This window comes from Fringilla coelebs, assembly GCF_963513975.1.
Source record: "Fringilla coelebs genome assembly, chromosome: 3".
Taxonomy (NCBI): domain Eukaryota; kingdom Metazoa; phylum Chordata; class Aves; order Passeriformes; family Fringillidae; genus Fringilla; species Fringilla coelebs.
In genome coordinates, this window is record NC_140030.1 from 20,748,645 (window position 1) to 20,770,309 (window position 21,665).

General features: G+C 42.5%; 2 protein-coding genes across 4 annotated transcripts in view; one reads left to right on the forward strand and one right to left on the reverse strand.

Annotated features, from left to right (window-relative positions):
* The window catches only part of ERICH1 (glutamate rich 1), a 65,972-nt gene extending 52,441 nt beyond the window's left edge, over nucleotides 1-13,531 (reverse strand). For all 3 annotated transcript variants that reach the window (XR_014616021.1, XM_084202306.1, XM_084202305.1), the window contains exon 1: nucleotides 13,487-13,531. Coding sequence is in view for 2 of the 3 variants with exons in the window: in XM_084202306.1 (XP_084058432.1) it covers nucleotides 13,487-13,508 (22 nt within the window). In the remaining variant the exon portion in view is untranslated. The remainder of the gene's footprint in view (nucleotides 1-13,486) is intronic.
* Nucleotides 13,532-13,839: 308 nt separating this feature from the next.
* Nucleotides 13,840-21,665, forward strand: part of DLGAP2 (DLG associated protein 2) — a gene marked incomplete at its 3' end in the record, with an annotated part of 444,743 nt that continues 436,917 nt past the window's right edge. The window contains exon 1 of the mRNA XM_084202322.1: nucleotides 13,840-13,960. Within this exon, the coding sequence (XP_084058448.1) occupies nucleotides 13,943-13,960 (18 nt within the window). The 5' untranslated portion in view covers nucleotides 13,840-13,942. The remainder of the gene's footprint in view (nucleotides 13,961-21,665) is intronic.

The following is a 21,665-nucleotide window of genomic DNA, read 5'->3' on the forward strand; positions in this document are numbered from 1 at the left end:
CACAAGCAAAGCATGGAATTCATTCATCACTTCCCATGGGCAGGCAGTGTTCAGTCATTCCCAGGAAAGCAGGGCTCCATCACATACAATGCTAACTTAGGAAGACAGATGTGTCCCACTTCCTCCTCCTTCTCCCAGCTCTGTATGCTGAGTATGACACCATATGGTGTGGGATACCCCTTGGGTCATCTGGGGTGAGTTGTCCCAGCTGTATCCCCTCCCAATTCCTTGCGCACTCCCAGCCTCCTCGCTGGTGGGGTGGCGTGAGGTGCAGAAAAGACCTTGACTCCACGTAAGCACTGCTCAACAATAACAAAAAGATGCCTGAGTCATCAACACTATTTTCACCACAAATACAGAAAACACATCACCACAGGAGCTGTTATGAAGAAAATTAACTCTAGCACATCCACAACCAGTACACACATTAACATTCAAGCACTTGTACTGAGGGAACTGTTCTTCCAAAGCAAATGATCATTGACATACTGATAAATCTAGATATGCAAATACATCTCCAAATCTGCTGAGAAGAGCAGCCTCCTCATAACTACATTGTCTTTTATGCTCCTCACCTTGAAATGTGATTTCCCTAGTCATCTCTCCCCCCAAATTACATCACCTTTTCCTTTCCATTTTTAAAATTGAGGGACTATATTCATACACACAATAGCATTACTTCAGAAAGCAAGACGAGACCTGCTGTGATACATTCATTCCTTCTAATTCCCATGGGAGCTCTCCCCAGCTTTAACACTTTTGCTTGAGAAAGCCTCCCTTGGAGGGTATAAATACTGAGGAGGTTATTCTTTGTTAAAAATCTCTTTTGCTCAGAAAGAAGTATCTAGATCAGGAACAGTGATAGATTCACCAAAACAACATCCATTTGGCTGGAGTTTTCAGCAGACACTGGAAGAAGCTGAGAAGTGTGGAGTGAGGGAGCTCTTTACTGCCTGCAAAGTTTTCACATCTGTGTCAGAGCATCTCAGCACTGACACAGATCATCATCTCTTAAGATTACTAGCAATTTCCAATAACTGTAACAAAATAGAAGTGACAAGTGCTGACACACAGACATTACAAGGTCCTCATTTGAAACCTGATGCATTTCAAGCCTTCTGAAGACAGCAGGAAGCAATGAACCCCAGCAGTTCACCTACCTCAGATGAATGAAGAATCACAGAATCAGGTGAGTTGGAGGGACCCCACAAGGATCACTGAGTCCAATTCCTGTCCCTGAACAGCACCATCCTTAAGAGTCACATCATGTGCCCAAGAGTTTTGTCTAAATGATTCTTGAGCTCTGTCAGGCTTGGTACTGTGACCACTTCCCTGCAGAGCCGTTCCAGTGCCCAAATAACCTCTAAATGAAGATACCCTTTTCCTGATATTCAACTTAAACCTCCCCTGACACAACTTCAGTCTATTCCTTTAGGTCCTGTCACTGGTGACCACAGAGAAGAGATCAGGGTCTGTCCCTCCTCCTCCCCCCAAAGGAAGCAGTAACTGCAATAAAGCTCCCCCTCAGTCTCCTCCAGGCCGAACAGAACAAGTGCCCTCAGCTGCTCCTCGTACTCAAGGCTCTTCACCATCTTTGTAGGTCTCTTTTGGATGCTCTCTATAGCTTAATATCTTCCTTATATTGTGGTGTCCAAAACTGCCCCCAGCACTCGAGGTGAGGCCACCCCAGTGCAGAGCAGAGTGAGACAATCCCTCCCCTCCTGGCCATGCTGGGCCTGATGCCCTCCAGGACAGGGTTGGCCCTCCTGGCTGCCAGGGCACTGCTGGCTCATGTTCAGCTTGTCACTGACCAGGACCCCCAGGTCCCTTTCATGGCACTGTTTTCTAGAATCTCACTCCCAGCCTGTCTGTACAGCCAGCGTTGCCCCATGCCCAGTGCAGAATCCAGCACTTGTTGAACTTCCTATGCTTGGTGATTGCCCAGCCCTCTGATCTTTTGAGGTCTCTCTGTAGGGCCTCCCTGCCCTAGAGGGAATCAACAGCTCCTCCCAGTTTTGTATTGCCTGCAGATTTGGTTAGTATCCCTAGAATAGCCAGAAAGTGCTGAAAAAACTGACTTATTTTGAACTATTTGGAATCCTAAGTATATTCTAGCCTGAATAAAAAAGAAAATGAAAATCTGCCTGCAGCCCAAACCTGAACAAAGTAGTCCTCAGTATAAGTGAACAAAGAAATTAGGCTCTGAGGAATACCCATTCTGCTATCCTCAGCAGCTCTACATGCTCCAAAGCAGCACTCTGCTTAGCAATTAACAGTCTCAGAACTGAGTTACCAAAACATTTTTCAGATGACAAAGGAAGCTCTTTCCAGAGGGTTTTATCGCTGCAATTATTTGAAAAAAAAAGGTATTGTGTGATATCCACAAGCATTGGCTCAATCACAGGAGAATGGTCTTGCCTGATGCTATGGAGCAGTTCTTGCCTATTGAAAACCTCTCCTTAACCTGATGTGTCTGGTATTATTCAGCATAAGAGATAAGTCCATTTGGTGAGAACTGCTCAGACCCTTAAAAATAACTACCCCTTAACAGAATATTAGCAATAAAGGAAATTCAAGCAAAAATATCTACTACCAGAAATGTATCTTACCTATTAGAGTGTCAAAATGGAGTAAGACTTACTCTCAGCATAGACATAGGATAGTCAACTGAATAACCATATGGTTATTTCTTAACAATGTTTTCCTGTCAACATAACTTATTGTGAAACTGTATAGGTTCATGTAGTCTTTTGATTCTGATTAGGCTTTTCATTTAATTTTAAAAGAAAAAAAAATCACTTCCAGCTGAAAACATGCAGCACCATTAAAATATTCTCTACTGTGCAATGAGCTGAAGAAACACTATAACACTTGACTTTCCAGGAATTCCTCAGTGACAAAAAGGAGCCAGTATTTTCAGACATGAGAACAAGCTGCAATACGTACCAAACAAGTTCCATGGCTAATTCTTGACAACTCATGTCTGGAAAGAGTGAAGTACAAATGCATCAGAAAACTGAAAAAGGCACCAGCTGTCTACAGTTTGACATCACATAAAAAAAGCAAAGTGTAACTCCAAGAAATACAATGCAGAACACATGCTGGCTACTGATACAAATTGTGAACATCCATGACCTTTCTACTACTAATTTTGTAAGAAGAATAAGGAGCCTCCTTCAAATAAACACATTTTTGACAGCTATGTATTAAATTGACACCTTGACTGAATTCATATTACATATATAAGCAGACTATCCACAAACACACTGAAATAGCACTGCAGATTTATGAACATTCTGGGGAGGGCAACAGGACTTAGCATGACTCAAAATTCAGGACTAGACTGTAACAAAAGCACACTGGAGAACTAAACACATTAAGTTTGGAACAACATCAGAAACGTTCCTGCGCAGCAACAGCTTCCTCAAAAACATTTCTGTGGAGAATGCTTGCCACATATTTTTGGCTACTTGTCATCCATACTCTAAGTACCTTCACCACATTTCTCATTTGGTTGCCTCCTGCCTACTTAAGTGGAAGTTGGGCAGCAAGAACAAAGTAAAATGGCATTGGGAGCACTGAACTCTGTGAAGCTTCCAAGTTGCCCTACTTGGTCTCTTTGTCTCTCCTACAAACAGAAGCTTTCCAAAAATGGAAGAATCAGGAACTTCTTCTAAAACCATCCCATGTGCAAGATGTGCTAATATGCTATTTCTGCTACAGCAGAAGGATAGTACAGCAGAATGGAAAAGGACGGAAAGAGCAGACAGAATGATAATCCTCATGCAGAACATATGGACAAAGCTTCATTAAAATGTTCAGTTCATCTCTGTTAGTGAAGAATTGCTCTCCAATATTCGAATGGATTTAAATCCTTGAAGTCTCTTTTATCATGCAAGTACCACATCTCCTATAAAGGGCACAAAAGGACAGTTACTTTATAACATGATCATAAAAAAAATCACAGAACTGTTAAGGCTGGAAGGGACCTCCAGACACCACCCAGTCTAATCCAAAAGCTCAGAACAGGATCAACTAGAGCAAATTGTGGGGGGCCTTGCCAAGTAGGATATAACATGGGATCCATGCAATCCCATTGCATGGATCATCTCTTTCCTAATGATGCCTGGACACTCTTGACCAGAGATCTTCAAGGAAACCACCTGAAAAAGAGTGACTCTTGAAAAAGACATGACTGTGTTTATCAGGACAAAGCATTTTAGAAGACTGCTACAGACAGAAAATGTTAGCTAGACTGCTATTCCTACCAGCTAGCAGGTGGAAGACTGATGATACCTTCAGGCCAGAAGTCATTCATTCCTTTAAGTGATGCCCCACAATGCTTACTTTTCCTTTAAACATACAGGATAGCTTCATAGTTTGAGTCTTCTGGATTCTTTCTGAAAGAGTTGCTCAGCTGGCCAAACTGATGAACAAAGGTCTTTTCTCTGTGTTTATTTGGCCTAACACAGTGATTTTTGGGTCATGGCTCTGCAAGCCTCACAGACATTCAGTTTGTATTTCAGCTACCAGGGCAAAATTTAGCCTGAAGTTATGATGCCTGATGGCATGCAAGGTATCCTGTTTTGCCTGCAGATAAAACACTGCTCCAGAGACCTCAACGTACACAAGACACCAGTTCTGCCAATGAGCCTCTGAGTGCCCAAGATGTACTCAGCAGAGATGATGGTGCACTGAGTACAGGCCCCTGTTAGAGTAAATGGAAATCAGTACACAAAACCTCCAAGGATAACTTCATTTATTAACCTTGACCTTAACTTCCCAATACAAGCAAAAGACACATACATACATACATACATACACACACACACACACACACACACACACACACACACACACACACACAGACAGACCTTGGAAAAAACAAAACCTCCAATCATCAAGCCCCGCAGCCAAAATGACATAAGCAAAACAAAAAGGAATCAACTGAAGCTCAAAGACCCCAAACTGTTGCTGGAAATGGCAGAGACCAAAGGCTTGAATTAAGACAAGAGAGCTTGTGTGTGTGCATAGTGTATTCTAGTCCTGAGGGAAATTAATAGCTATTTAGTCATTAACTTCAAAATCCTCTGAGCAAGGGTCACTTAGGTGCTGAGAAGATCCCCAGATTTGGGATACGAATTCAGCTATTACTGAAAGATTAAAATCAAGAAAGAAAGAGAGTAATTAATAATTAACCACTACAAAACATTCCATGGCAGCTGAAGAGGGTATCATTTCCCCAATCCCCATCATTTTTACCAAAAAACATTCAAGCTATGCACAGATATGGGGAAAAGAACAATGTAGTGACATCCAATTACATTCTGTGTAGCTTGACAGTTCAGATCACCTAAAAGGTGTATCTAACATCTGATGGGATGCTCTTATTCAAGTCAGGAGAATGAAACAGAAAATATGATTTTCTTGCTATCAGCAAGGTCAGTTTTGCCAAGAGTGATGTATTTCCATTTCACCACGGGTAGTACATGCAAACCAAAGCAAAGCACTGTAGCAGTATCATGGGAATAACAGAATTGATCTTTCCAACTGGGGGAAAAAATAGTGAAATATGTGGAATCCTAGCTGTGATCAAAGTACAGTTTTATGTACACAGGAACGAGTACAGTATTTTGCTTTGTGTTCCTAGTCTGCAAGCAGTCCTTATCCTGCAGGCGAAGCTATGGTAACAGGCTCTTACAGCAGCTAAAGGATAAAAAAAGGATAAAAAAGCAAGGACTGCAAGATCTGCAGCAGAAAATTCAGGCTGAAGCCGACTGTCTCTTTCAAGAGGCACTTGTAGACAAACATAGAAGCTAACAGTTTACAAGATCTTGTGTTTAGTCAAAGAGGAGGCCATTCTGCAGATCATCGACTACATCTTCAATCTCCATACTTCTGACTAAAATGCATCTATCTATGAATTTATAGCTCTTCCTTCCAAACAGCACTGCTATTTTATGACATGCTTTCTTGAGAAAGACATCAAGTTATTTTTCAGCTTCATATTTCAGGATAGAATTCACTTGTATCTTAACGCCAGAAAATGTACTACTCCATCTTGTCTGAATGACTGGGAAAAGTACTTTTACACATCTACCTACACTGAGACCCAAAAACTTGTATTGCAATACTTTTAATATATTTCAAAAGACGCTAGAGGAACTCCATAATTCATATCAGGGTTTTTTCCAGTGCCTTTTCACGTTTGGCACAAGACACATACATAAAGACCACGTTTGCTATTTAGATTTGAAAAACTCGACTGTTTTCAGCATTGGGCCTTTTTCTTCCTCTCCTTACTAGGTTAAGGAATCCTACATTAAATAGGAATATGTTTCCCACTGCAGGTTAGAAACCTCGATTCTGAGGCCTCTTTTGGCCCGGAAAGCAGTCTCTCAGCCTCACACACCTTACTTTTAACTACCTGCCTTTGTCAAGAGAGCACTTTTTTTGAACAAAGGCTGTTCATCCCATTTCTCCCACAAGCTACAGTGTTGCTTGGTTGTTGTGCAGTTTTCCTGGCTTTGCTTTTTGAACTCCAAAACTAAGACTGAGTAGAAACACCATGGTGAAATGCTGATATCAAAACCTGATTATTTTAAGCTTGACTAGCTCCTTAGGCAATCTTTTAGTTCTACAAGACGTACAAAACTTCAGAGACATCTTGAAGGGAAAAATTTGTACAGTTCTTCACAGGATGTCTACACAAGGTGGGAATGGTCCTCTTTACAAGTTACAATTGGTCTCATTGACATTACACGTAACAGATGGTTTTAACAGCTAAAGATATTATTATATATTTAATGGTGTAAAAAACCCACATGTACTATTTGGGAATGAAATAATGGAAGGATTTAGTTGTATCCAAGGTCCAAGAATTCTGTGTTTGAACTACTAGGTATCAGCTGCATCTCAGTATGGTTGTTAACCAAAATATCACAGGGAGTGGCACAAGAAATGCAGATGCTAGCATTTTATATCTAGTGTGCAGTAGTAACTTCACAATAACATGGCACATCTCAAGACCACTGACATTATTTTCACTGAAACAGCATCTATTAGTCTTCAATATCCCATTAAAAAAAATCAGATGCGAATTGCCCTAATTTTCCACCTGTCATATTCTTTATTACAGGTTCAAGAACCACAGTGGAAAAAAAATCCATTTCTGTGCTCTAAAGTAGTAGTTGATAAAATATGCCTCCATTTATCTTTTTACTTAGTATTACTTTTTATAGCACATGGAAACCCACTTTGTTATCCAAAATTCAGTAATATAGAATTCTCCTATCTGTGAGATAACTTCTGAACAGCTGCAGCTTATTTAAGTATATGGCATATATCAGTAAGATTGAAAGGTAGGAAAGGAAAAAAATATAGTGATTAAACACCCCACATCTATGTATCCACCTAAATTAAGCAGTTATTAGAAAGGGAGTGTTATTACAAAGAGAGTTGACCTGTGAGCCTCCAGACCAATGCAGTTCATAGCAATTACGGATATAAAACTAACTTATTGCTAGAAAAAGCCAACATTTTTATTTTCTCTTCTTAGCTTAAAAGAAACTTATTCAGCTAGACCAAGCACAGGCTCTGTCACATCGCAGTTTCAAATCAGTAAGACTGGTGTTACACCTGTCAGCAAATTCTACATGAGTGTGTAGTTCAACAAGAATCTGACTAATAGATCGTGCTATCCTGTCTCAACAAAGGTTTCAGAGATCTGTCAGTAGGCCACCTTAATTGCAGCCACAAGATCCTAGACATCTAATAAACTTGACATGACCAAGATGATAAGAAGTTCACAACAAGAACACCAGGATTTTGTTCTGCTGTTCATAAGAACCTCATCTGCCTTGTAGTGAAACCCTGCAAAATGTGCATTGCTACTGCAGTCCTGGGTAAACAGCATCTTCAATATAGTTTCAATTTGTGCATACGATCCATCTTCTACAAAACTATAAAAAATGTTCCTCATACTGCACCATTATCTTTTTCTTACTTGGCACAATCAAACATACCTCACTGAAAACATCTAAAGCTATCATACCCCCTTACCAAAACCCAACTTTGGTTATTATTATTATTAATAATATGCATAATTCTGGCCACTGAGTTGAGCAACTGTAAACTACAGCTGCACAAGACTGTCAGCAGTGCCCTGGCAGCCAGGAGGGCCCACTGTGTTCCAGAGGGCATCAGGCAGAGCTGGGCAAGGGAGGGGATTGTCCCACTCTGCGCTGCTGCAGCCCCATCTCAAATCCTGCGCGCTGGTTTGAGTGCTACAATGTGAGAAATAAACAAAGCAGTTAGAGAGCACCCACAAGAGACCTACAAAGATGGGGAAGGTCTTGAGGGGAAGCCATGTGAGGAGCAGCTGAGGGCACTTGGTCTGTTCAGCCTGGAGGAGACTGAGGGGAGACCTCACTGCAGTTACAGCTCCTTGGGAGGGGAGGAGGAGGGGCAGACCCTGATCTCTGCTCTGAGGTGACAGTGACAGGACCCGAGGGAATGGCCTGAAGCTGTTGTCAGGGGAGGTTTAGGTTGGATATTAGGGAAAGGTTCTTCACCCAGAGGGTGTTTGGGCACTGGAACAGGCTCTGCAGGGAAGTGGTCACAGCACCAAGCCTGACAGAGTTCAAGAAGCATTTGGACAGTGCTCTTGGGCACATGCTGTGATTCTGGGAGATGGTGCTGTGCAGGGGCAGGAATGGGACTCCAATGATTCTTGCGCTCCCTTCCAACTCAGTGTACTCAGTAATTCTATGAGACTTTTCTCCTCTCTCTTCTGGACAGATTTGGACGAGGGAAGGGGAAAGGCTGTGCACTTATAACATCACTGCTCAGAGACCAATCTGAGGCCAACATAGGTGTAAAGTTCCAGAAAGTTTAAATCTTACTTCAATCTAAATCTGGATGCAAACAGCATATGACACACATTGGCTAAAGTTAAATGTTATGGTAAATTATAGTAGTAAAAATCAAAAAGCAAAACACAAAAAACCTGCAACTCATTCTGACTTCAGATTACTGAAGAGAAAAAAATTGCAAATTTTAAACAGGCAGTTTCACATGAGAAGAAGCAAGGTAAAATGAAGGTCAATATATCAGTATTTAAAACCAAACCATGAAATTGGCAGGTGTAGTATCACTAAACACAAAGAAAAGTCCAACAGATTTGTGCATTAAGTATTATTGAAAAGAAATCTTTATAAGGTCATATTATATAAAACATTAATTGAATTTCTACTTAGCTTTCTTCAAAGAGTAAATATATCACCCTCTGCAGTGATTTCAACATTTGATTATAACAAAATCAAGCAACTTCTGCAAGCATATCTAATATACATATAACAGAAATCAATATTACACCAAATATCCCATCACAAAAAAGTTCTGGAAATTCCAATGCAGCTGAATTTTTCTTTTCTTTCTAGACATATATGGAGTTTTACTTTAAGTCATTAGCCAACCCACAAAAATCCAAACTTCTTGAGAACAGTTTTCAACCTTTTGAACTAAAAACAACTGAAACATAGGAAACCACATATTGCCATGACAGTGTGTGCTGGCTTTGGCTGGGATGGAGTTAATTTTCTCCATAGTAGCTGGTATGGGGCTTTCTTTTGGATTTGTGCTGAAAACAGGATTGGTAATACAAGGATGTTTTCATTATTGCTGAGCAGTCTTAAGGCCCTTTCTGTTACCTACCCCACCAGTGAAGAAGGCTGGAAGTACACAAGGAATTGAGAGGGGACACACCTGGAACAGCTGGCTCAAGGGATATGCCAGACCATATGTGGACATGCTCAGCATATAAAGCTGGGGGAAAGAAGGAAGGGGGTAATGCTCAGAGTGATGATGTCTGTCGTCCCAAGTCACCATTACAGGTAAAGGAGCACAGCTTTTCTGGGGAAGGCTAAACACCTGCCAGCCCACGGGAAGTTGTGAATGAATTCTTTTGTTTTGCTTGTGTGGATTTTGGTTTACCTATTAAACTGTCTTTGTCTCAGCCAAGTGAGTTTTCTCACTTTTCCGATTCTTTCCCTCATCCCACTAGCAGGCGAGTATGTGAGTGGCTTTGCTCCGAGGTGATAGATTCCAGAAATCTATGTTACAACAAGAGCAAACCAAGTGTTGAGTGAAAGGCTTTACACTCTGAATGTTTAAAAAGGCAAAGTAACTACAAACAGACACACCTTAGCAGCACACACCACCACCTCCACCACTTCTACTATATAACACAGATTCATACACCTGCTCCTAAATATTATTACTACTCCCTAGCATGTTTAAACAATCCCACCTTCCCTTGAGGACCATCCTATCTCAATGCAATGTACGTAAGAATTGCTTGAACTTCCTAAGAAGAAACCAACCCTATACCAACACATTCCATCTCCCGAAAAAACCCCAAAACCCCAAACAGCCACCCACACAAAACACAGAACCCTAAAGAACACATCAGGTCAGGCTCTGCTCTCTGTGAGCACGTGCTCCCCTTGCAGACTTTCTAAATAGAAGGCCACTGCATGTATAATTTCTAATTCTTTCACTACCTTTTTGGCCTTTCTCCTTGACTGCCTTTCTCATCCAGGCATAGCACCAAGGTCAGCAACAAAAACTTTTTTTCCCCCCTTCCATAAAAGGTTTCAATGGCAGAGTCAAGTACACTTAGTCTAGTGTAGCTTCTACATTTAATCACAAAAATCCCAGCTATTTGTAATTTAGCCAACTACAATCCAAATATAATTTACATCTTGATATGTTATAATAGATCTTTGGTCACATTTGGGGGGGAGAAGCAAGATGCTTCTCACAGAAGGAAAAAAAAATAATGTCAGGCATGAAACTCCATTTGCAATTAATATTTAGCTTATATGATGGGAAATATATGATGAAAGAAAACACACCCACTTTAAAAAAAAAGGGTGTCTATCTTTTTTTCCCAGCAAAACATCAAAGTATTTGCCAAAAAGTTATGTTGAGTTTGAAAACCAAAAATAGGAAAAGGATTTGAATAACCTTAAGACCTTCAATAATCAATGCTTCTCTGAAACCAGGAAAAGGGAAGAAATGGTGTGCTTTTCTGCGAGAAATAAGATGTTTAATATGTGATATAGCCATAAAAAAAAACCCCAGCAAAACAAAAGAACTCCAAAACTAAGGAAATGCAATCTCATTTCAACGACCATTATAATTCTACACCAAGTCACCTGAGAGATGAAAATAGCACTCCTTGAAGCAATATTCTCTATTTAAAACCATTGGTCACTGATGTCTGTCAAGTGTCCATATTTGCTCTCCAGTTTAATCTCTCCAATAGGAAGCCTCCTGTTGTCCCACTAAATAATCCCTTGTACAGCACAACCCTTCTACCACTTTTTACTAGCAATTACTATCAACAATGTACACTACAACTGCATCAATACCTTAACTCTACCATTTAGCAGCTGGAACATCACTCTGTACAACCTTTTATGAAAGTGTTATTTTGGGGTGGCACAAACTTTCAAGAATGATGACTAAAGCTTTCAAGATGCAATTGTCAATGTTTAACAGCAACAAATTAGGAGTTCAGCTGTCCTAGACAGGGTCAATACCTTGTTGATAACACACAGAATGACAGTGGTAATACCTCTAGCCCTGTCAGGAATCACTGGTACAAGAGAAAGTAAAAACCAAAAAGCTCCACAAAAACTAAAAGAAAAAAAATGCACGTTCTCAACTACTCCTGTCACACCCTTTCCTGGCAGAGTGAAGGTCATTTCACTTACCTGCTCTACTGGCTTGTCACTATTTAGTTGCTCTTCACTCACAATTAGACCTATGACCTACAAGCTGTTGACCATCCCATTTATTCTGTATTACAGCCCAGCTCCAACAAAATAAAAAGCTTCGTTATTCTATTGTAACACAGACAAAAATCTGTCTTCAGCATTTCAACATACTCTTACAGAAAACCAGCAAAACTAACCTTAAAGAGAAGCAGCTAAACCTTCTTTTTCAGCTTTTATAGGACACCTGTAAAAGCTGAGAAAAAATACCTATCATTTTACAACAGAAAGTCAACAGTTTTCATATATGCTACGGGCTGCAGAGGCTGATCAGATGAGGTTTTTAACTCTTCCAGTTTTTTTATTTCCTTCTCAGGGGAGTATGTGACATCCTTCTATTTTCCACTGTATTTTCTTCCCAATCTAAAGTCAAGGCTCCTTACAGTGGGTGAATAAAACATGAATGATTTCCAACTTGACATAGTAAAGTCAGATGCTCAGCATGATCATTTTATCTTTCTCTGACACACTACTGAAACCAGTAGCTCTTTATCTGACCTTTAGTTTTAAACAATTTGAGAGCGTTAGAATTCAGTTCTCCCATTCTCAGCTCTAGAGCCATGCATTCATTCACGAGTGAGAGCATGAACTCATACTTCCTAATTCACTTTCTTCCATAAAACATCAATTTGTAATTCACATCCCCAAAGCATAGAAGCAAAACAGTTACTCCTTCTCCCTTCCTCTCAACGAATCTGCATCTAAACCACCGAGAACACTGCTGCGTATTTAAACCTCCTTCAAAAGATCTCTTCTTGCAGTCCATCAACAAACAGCTTACACATTAACTCTAGTGATCAGTTTCACACCCAAATTGTTATCCTCCCATGAAGTATTCCAGTTTCAGGATACTGGAACTGTCTGAAAACGCAAAAGCCAAGCACAGGATGCAAGCATTGAGCTCTCTCACAGCTCAGCTCTAGTCGACACCCCTTGAGAATGAGATATTACTTATGGAACACCTATATTTTGATTATTGTGGTCTTCCTGCGCCGTGTCTTATAAAACATTTCGATAAACAGAATGGACTGAAGCTGTGCTTGGATAGCAGAAGGCTTTTATCTTATTCTTTGCAAGCACAGTACCAGTTATTTCAGAAGTGAGTTAAGGCACTTTAAGCCGAAATAGAGGGTCACTAACAAGTACGCACGCATGTAAGTGCGTATTGAGGAAAAAAGGTGTCATCTTAAAATACTTTGTAATTCGAGAAGTAAATTTTATTTACTCTCTCCCTACCCCGAGGCAGGAATACTCGGCAATAGAACCCGCCCCGGCCCCTCCGAGCCAGAGCGGCCGGTCAGGAGGTGGGGAGGGCTCAGCCGCGGAGTCTCCAGCGCCCCGTGCACCCAGAGCCCCGCCTGTGCGGCGGGCCGGCTCCGCTGAGGCCACTTTTGTCCACCCGCCTCCCCCGCTGCCGGGCTCCCTCGGCTCCTCACCGCCTTCCCCCGCGGGAGGGGCGCCGAGAAGCGGAACAAGCGGAACAAGCGAGTCGCGCGGCAGCAGCGCGGTGCGCCCGGGCCGGAACACACCTCGGCTGAGGGCAGCCGCGCCCGGGGCCGTCACCGCCCCCCCCCCCCCCGGCTCCCTCCGTCACCAGCCCCGGTGGCAGCGCGGTGGGACGACCACCCCTCACGGCACGAACTCACCGTTCCTCCTGCTCCCGGCCATGGCCCCACGGCCCCTCCGAACCACCCCCGCGACCCCGCACCCGCTCCCCTTCCTGTTGGCCGCCGCGCCTGTCGGTCCCGGCGCCGGGCGCCGCCATTGGCGGGGCTGCGGCAGGGGCGTCCCCGCGCGGCGCGTTGGCCCCGCCCCGCCCCGCCTCAGCGGGCGCGATGCCCGCGGGCTCCGGCAGGGGGCGCGCGGCTGCGCAGAGCCGGCGGGGGCGCCCCTGCCGCGCGCGCGGGAGCGAGGGCGAGGGTGCGCGCGGGGCGCGAGGGGCGGGGGGAGCGGCGCGCGGCGGGCGGGTGAGCGGCGCGCGGCGGCCCCGGCGGGTGAGCGGCGCCGGGGGACGCTGGGCGCGCGCCGCTGCTCCCGCTCCCGGCGTCTCCTTAATCCCGACCCGCCGCAGCCCGCACCCGCCGCGTTAATAATGCACTAGAATGTCAGCGCTGAAAAAGGTAGGGAGGGAGGTAGGGAGGGAGGGGAGGCAAGGGAAGGGGCCGCCGTCGGGGCGGCAGGCGCGCCGGGCTGCTCGCGGGGCGCCTCCGCACAAGCAGCGGAGGGAACGGGCGGGTGCCGGTGCCGCGGATCCGCGCGGGGACCGCACCGTCGGGGACGGGCACCGGGCAGCGGGGCGAGGGCGCGCCAGCCGCGCCGTCGGTTGTGGTGTCATCCCCATCACCGGCGCGTCCCGGCGTCGCGCTGGCCCCGGCGCGGTGTCGCCGTGGCGGGGGTCTCGCGTCGGTACAGCCCGGGCAGGACGGCTGCGCGGCGGAGTGCCCGATGCCTGAGCGGGACGGCCGCGGTCTGGCACCCTCCCGTGTGGCCGGTCTGGTCGGAGGGAGCGGCGGGGAAGGGGGTGCTGCGCGCGGAGCCGCAGTGCTGGGGCGATTTAAATTTTGGCAGGGCGTGATTCTGGGGCTGCCCCGCGAGGAGGGGCCGGGGAGCCGGGGCTGGCGGCGCACCGCCGCCTGCTCCGCTCCCCCCTTTCCCTTCCCGGCCGCCGTGCCGTGCCGCCCCGGGGAGGGTGCGGGTACGTCGGAGGGGCCGCGCTGCCCCGCCGGGCTTGTCCCAGTCCTCCGGAGGGACTGCCCGGCCCCCAGGGACGGTGGGGCGGCAGCCCGGCAGCCGCGGAGGGGCGGGCGGCAGGTGAGTCCCGCACGTTGCCCGCGCTGGCTCTGCGCGTCTGCCGCGCCGAGGGTGCGCAGGGCTCGGCGCGGCTGGAGAGTCCGCGGGCGCGCACCCGGAGCGCGGGGGTGGGTGCCCGCGGCGTCTGCTGCGCTGCCCTCGGTCACCGAGGGGCGATCACGGGTGGCTCTCGCCACGCAGAGGGCGGCATTCGCGAGCGGGTTGCCTGAGAGCCTCCTCGGTCATTTGAAACACCGTCTGCCGGAGAACTAAAAGAATTACCCAGTGTCATAATGAGAGCGCAGCGCGCCCCAGCCCGCCTCGCCTCCCGGAACGGAGCCCGCAAACCGCCCGGCGGCCGCCACCGTCGGGGCGGGCGGTCCCCGCCGGCCCGAACCGACCCGCAGCTGCTGTGGGTCCGGTACGGATCGGTCCGGGACACGGGAGTGGGGAGACCCTTCCAGCCGGCGGGAGCTGCAGAAAAGGGACTTTCTTTTACCGCCCCGCTTTCTGTAGCCTTCGTAACCTAATTCCTGCCGCTGCTGGTGTCCCAGTTCTAACAGCGGTGCCGGTGCCGTACAGCTTGGCGTTTAACCATAAATCCATTTATTAGTGCTTTGGCCTCAACTTCCCTCAAACTTAAAGCTTTCTAATTTACGGCTGCAACCTATTGTTTGTTTCCAATTTTGCTTCGTTACGGCACATTCTTACAGAGGCTAATGTGCCTTGGGAGCAGGTGATAGTTGAATCTCTTCCAGATTAAAGCCCTGAGAATGGGACCGAGTGCTCCCGTCACCTTAGGTGGTGTGAGCCCAAGATCACGGCTGTGAAAGCAAGCGCTCTTCTTAGCGCTGGAGTGTTTTGTAACTATTTCCATCTGTTTCACAGTAGCAACACAAGCGGAACACTAACAAAATTTGGAACACTGGATAGATACCTCCAGCCATTTAGGTAGTAGATGACTGCAAGCGGGCATACTGCGAGGAGCAATGGTTACCTCAAGGTGACCGAGTGCAGATCCAAGTGCAGATGATGGAGAAATCCCATGTGGAGTCTTATTAACTGAATGTTTTCTACTGTAGTATGTGTCAAGGGGGCATGCTGATGGTACTGGACGTTTTAAAAATCAGTTTGGGGGTAGACCAGAGGATGGATGATAATATTTTATAATGCACGTGTATTAGAGGTGGCAGCCGTTCACAACTCTGATTTGTTGTCTTTCCGCCTTTGTGTTTTACCTGGAAAACAGGTAAAATAGGAAGAGTTGAAGTTTTATATTTCTGTGCTTTCAGCAGTATAGCAATACTTTCAAGTAATTTCCAGATGGTTTGCCTTAAAACCCCTTATTTCACAACTGCAAGTTTTGATTTTACTGTGTGCAGCTATTTTTACCTTGCTAAGCTGATCATATCATTTATATTTCCGAGGTTCTTCCCCCCATCATTTTGCATGCATGCTTTTCAAAACGTGTGTTATGTGGTTAAAATGGACTCAGACAATGTTTAATAGTTTTATGAATTACAGTGTTATACATTGGAGATTTAATTGTGAGTGCTCGAGGCAGACCCTGTGTGATATGACATAATATTCCTAAGTTAAAGAATGGGTTGATTCAGTAACACATGAACTGAAATCTAGCATTGTCAAATAAATTTGTTGATTTTATTTTAGCTTTTCATTTTGGTACTATAAAGTGCTATTTGCATTTAGTTAGTCATATATCTAGTTTGCACTAGAATGGTATAGGGCATACCTCTAATAACTTTTTGGAATTTCCAGTCCCTCTGAAATGAGTTTAAATTCCTGGTGCAAATTGAAATTACACTTGGAGTGAAGTCATAAGTGCTTTAACAATTTAACAATCAGCAAACATAGACTTGACAGAGGTGTTGAGGACAATGTGTTTTGTCTATGTAACACATAAAATCACAGTCAAATCCAAGACTTGCTGAATCAATGGTAATAACCACAATGGCTTAATGGGATTGGGATTTCACATTTGTGTATGGCAGGATCCCACAAATATTAATACTGACACTGTTGGCAATGCCAAGCTGTTGAAACAAAAAGTTACCAAAGCAAGACAAAAATTTCAAGGTCCATTGTGGCAAACTGAAAGTTATATTCTAAATGAATTCCAATACATGAAACAACTTATTTCAATAATAATTGGTGCATGTGATATAAGAAACATATCCCTGAATAGAGGGATTCATACCTGATCCCAAAGCAAGCTTGCATGTCCAGTTTCCCATGTGTCTGAACATCAAGCAGTATTCTGCCCAGAGGGTGCCCTCTGCAAGCTTCCCTGAACATTGCCTGTCCTGGTCCACTTATCCTGTCACAGTTATGAAAGGGTTTTTTGACAGCAGATGTTCTAATAGGAAATATTTGCAGATGCAGTCTGGATGACTGAATTTCAGCTTTATTGTGAGCTTTGCCTGGCTAAATTTTGGATTTTGGAGTAGTTATTGACGTGATTTTTTTGAGCCCTAACAAGGATGGTAAAATGTTATTTTACACCTGTCTTTGGCAAGAACTTTTTTTCCCCTGTTTGTAATTACATGTAGTCAAAGCAATTTCCTTGTATAACTACGATAATCCTATGAGAAGTTTTAGTAATAAAAAGAACATAACCCCCTCAAATAACCTGCTGATTTTTTATGAGGTGTACCATTGGGGGCCCTTTGAATCTGCATCAATCAAACAAAAACAGCTGTTTTGGTTCTACTCCATGAACAAGACAAGTCTTATTTGCTGCTTCACTTAATCAGTACAGTGAATTTGTTTATATCTAACCATGCATGGTGAATGAGAGGACCACTAATGCAGAAAGTCAATGTTAGCCCATCAGTTGTGATTGCATTTAAGGAAGACTTTCAGTCCTTAGAAATGTATTACATAGGCCAAAATATCCCATTGAATTGAAAATTCTGTTTGCTAAATGGATAGTTTTGTTTGAATAGCTACAGGAAAAAAATATACACATATTAGTTCAGTTTGCCTTGCAAAAATTCATAGTCATCCACGAACCATATGGCTTTCTTACCTCTAGTAGAGAAATAGCTCTCAGCATGGCAGATACAGTATGTCAACAGCTATGATCAAATTTAAGTAGAAGTGGGCATGGATGAATCAGAATCTCTTTTAAAGTAGACTTGTTGGAGAACACAACTTCTCATATTTCAGTCCATATATATCTCCATTATAGAACTATATTTCCCAGAACAGATTATAGTTCATCACAACTACTTTCTGTTGGAGAGGCTGGAATGATTCATTAAAGTAAAATAAGTACTCTTCCCATGATATTTATTTAGAAAATGTCAAGTAGCAGTTTATTCATTTAGTACATGCTTGGTTGTGATGAGGATGGAAATCACTGCAGTTAGATTTCTCAATCAGTGTTTCCACGCATGCATATATATTTGGTCTCACTTTGCTTTTATCTGTTTCTCACTGTACTCTCTTAAATACTTCTTTTGTGCATAAAATTTACTTATCTTCCATGCATTTTCATTCTGTATTTGTCACATTTCTCTGTCCTTGCCAGTTTTGAAAATGAACAGCAAATAATTTCCAAAATGGCATTGGCCTTAAGCCCTCTAAATTTTTTGTGGCTTTATAAGCATATATTCCTATGATATAAAAAGACTTTCTTTCTTTTTTTGATAGTAAAGGTAGCACACACCAGTAGTTAGCAGAATTACATGAGGTATACCATAGATAAAGGCTTTTATCTCACAAGGGGAATCAGTGTCTGTTATCTTCAGGAGATGCTGCAACCACTGTGTGTAGGTAAATTGACAGTAGTGGAACATCTCAAAAATATGATCAAATGCATAAATCCAACCAGACAAAAATCAGTAATTTAGAGATTTAGACTTTGCACAAATAATAGAAAGAGCTTAAGTATACTCTAGAGCTTTCTGTCTATCTATAGCTCCCCATCTTGGGTCCTTCATAGCTTCTCCTTCTCCATGCAAAATTCTTCCAACCACTCTCAATTTTGCACCTTCCATCTTAAATACTCTCTTTAAAGAGTAAATTTGTTATGTCAGAAGAAAGAAGAGCATCTTAATGTTGTCAGATTGACTTGATCTCATTTTGAACATAAAAGTTCTTGCATTTCAAAGTTTATTCTAGAAAATGTAAAGGTTAAATATTGATAATGAAATTGAATGCAGTTAGAAAAACATAAAACTATGACACAGATTTAGGGAGAAATTGAGCACCACTCTAGTGTAGTGGTCAATTAAGGTGTCCCTGATATGTATTTCATCTTGGAAGCTGAAAGGCTGCTTGAGCAGTGTTCAGCCTCTGGCATGCTGCCTTTCAGAGGAAACAACTTCTCTGCATTGTCCTGGAGAGGCAGCAGGTCACTATTGAGAAAAACAATTCAAAAATATTTTTATTATCTTTCTCCTTTAACTGAGGTGATACTGTATTTTCAGTAATCCCCAAGGTGTGGTGAGGATGCAAATTAATTATTTAGACTTCTCTGGAATCTACTTTCCCTTAGCATGAAAATTTTTAAAAAAATGCTGATTCTTCCTGAAATTTATTTTGTTCATTGGAGGTCAACTGAATAAGTTTTCTGAAATTCTTTGCTTCTTGATAGTATGGCTTGTATTGTGAAACTTTTAAATGCCCTAATAATGTTATGCAAATTACATATCATAAAATATCACCAAAGTCTCCAGCAGTTCTCCTAGTTTTGCAACTGGAGAAGCTGGTGAGTTTTCATAGAAAACAGACACAATATTGTTAATGATGCAGATACCCAAGTTAACCTTAAAGGAAACTTAGTCCAAACCATTTCACTCTCATGTGGTGGCTTTTAGAGCTTGTGCAGCTGCAGGAATGCAGAAGTATGTATTGTATTATTCTGTGCTTTTCTGGCAATGAGGAGTAGAATGAACTTCTCAGCTTTCACGCCTGCCTTCTAGTTTCACAAGTAGCCTATAAAAATAACACTGAACAAATAGCTCCACAAGTGGGAGGTTACTTTTTAACCTCTTTTTTTCCCCTGAATAGCAGACAGTAGTGAAAGAAGTGAAAGAATCTCAAGTAGTTGCTACACCTTTTATTTCTTATACTCTAAAAATAGGGGAGCAAGGAAAAATCCCAGTGGATCTTCCACTTCCACATTCTTGTTGATTTTTGGACTAATAAGTCATTGGGATATAAAACTACAGAAAATAAACACTCTTATTCTCTTGAATTTGTCTAAGCAGAGTCCAGGTAAGATAAAAGACAACAGTTTTTCCTCATTCACGCAGAGTGAAATTCTTTCCAAAGAGCATCAGTATAAGGCCACCTTTATCCTCTGTGCTACAGCAGATTTTCCTTAAATGAACAAATATATTTTTAGTCTTAGAATTTGATAACAATCATCTTCCCTGATGAGCAGAAAGAAGGATGATGCTTGGTTTTATTCCTTTGATTCACTTCCATTGATATTGCAGCATTTCAAATCCTGCGTAGTTGAAGCTACAAGAAAAAAAAAATTTTAATGCTTGAAAAGGAAATGGAAAAATATGTCCAAATGTCTTGAAAAAACTATGTATCTGTCTCAATTCTTAGCCAAGCTTCCTCATGATAACAGAATGCAGAAGAAATAACATGTAGACTTAAGAATGTGTGTTTTTTTTTAAATTGGGCTATGAAGACCATCACAGCAAGAAGATGCTGAGTGTCAGTGAGAAGTATTAATATCCTCCAGCTGGGAAGACGATGGGCTCCCATTGGTAACAATGACACAAGCATCACCTTCCCTCTGGAGGAGATCTCAGGCCCCTCTGATGTTTCCAGCCCTTTCTGGCAGCAGGATGTGAAACTGATCTTTTCTTTGATGGCAACTGGTGGCTTTGTTATCTAGCATCTGGCCTGGTTTTGGGCTATATTGGGATTATCTTTGCCATAATGTTTTACTTAAAGGTAAGGAATTGAAAAAAATATGATTGTTAAGTGTTCTTATTATACATTGTACATATGATACATTTATTTTTATTTCAGTCTGAGATTTTGATCTCATTCATTTGAGGGTCTGTTTACAAATACTGTCACTTAGGAGTAGCTACTATAGCTTATATTCATATCACAAAAGTCCAAAATTAGAGCTAGATAAACTATGGGATTTAAGAGAATAGCTTCAATATATAATAGATTAATTTTTAAATAACTAGTGTAAATTTTATTTTTCTTAGTAACTTAACAGAAATTTAAATGCACTCTTTTCCTTTCTGGAATTCAAATAAATAAACTGGAATGCTCTTTCCTTCCCCTCAAGTTTTAGTAGACTGAGAAATCAAAATGTTACATGTAGCTTAGGCATGGCTCCTTCATAACAGTTTATTGAAAATCCAGTTTACTACAGATGAGAGTAGTTTTGTCACAAGGTCCTGTGGTTTACAGCATTATATACAGAAAAGGCTGCAGTACATATAAGAATGCAGCATTACTTTTGTTGCCAGTCTTGAAATTCATTGGATTCTTAGAGTCTCCATCTCATATATGTCAGCTCTTATTCATTATGCAAGAGGTCAGTATAAGCAAGTGAGGTGTTTCAGAAGAAATTGCTTTTTATGAAGTTGAAAAGGGATGCAATCAGTTATGATATCATGTACTTTTATAATAATATAGATGGTAACTAATTTGATAACAGTTTTCTTAAGTGATAATTTATAATGTACTCCTCAAAAATCTTAACATGACACTTCTAAGGGAGAAATTGTTTCTATGATACTTTTCAGTCTCATCTCCTTTAGTAAAATGATGCATTCTTATATTGCATTGACCTTTCTCATGAAAATTTGTGTTATCTACACCACAAGGTTTCAGCTGCAACAAGATTTAGAAAGTTTTCCATTACTTTATGAATTCAAAGGCACATAGTGACATTTGAAAGTAAGGAAATAGAGGACCAAAGTACTAAAACAGATCTAAATAGTAAATTAAATATTTTGAAGTTGTTATTTTTGTTTTCAAATTAAAAACTGATAGATAAATTTTGCATGCTTCCCAGAGTTTTTC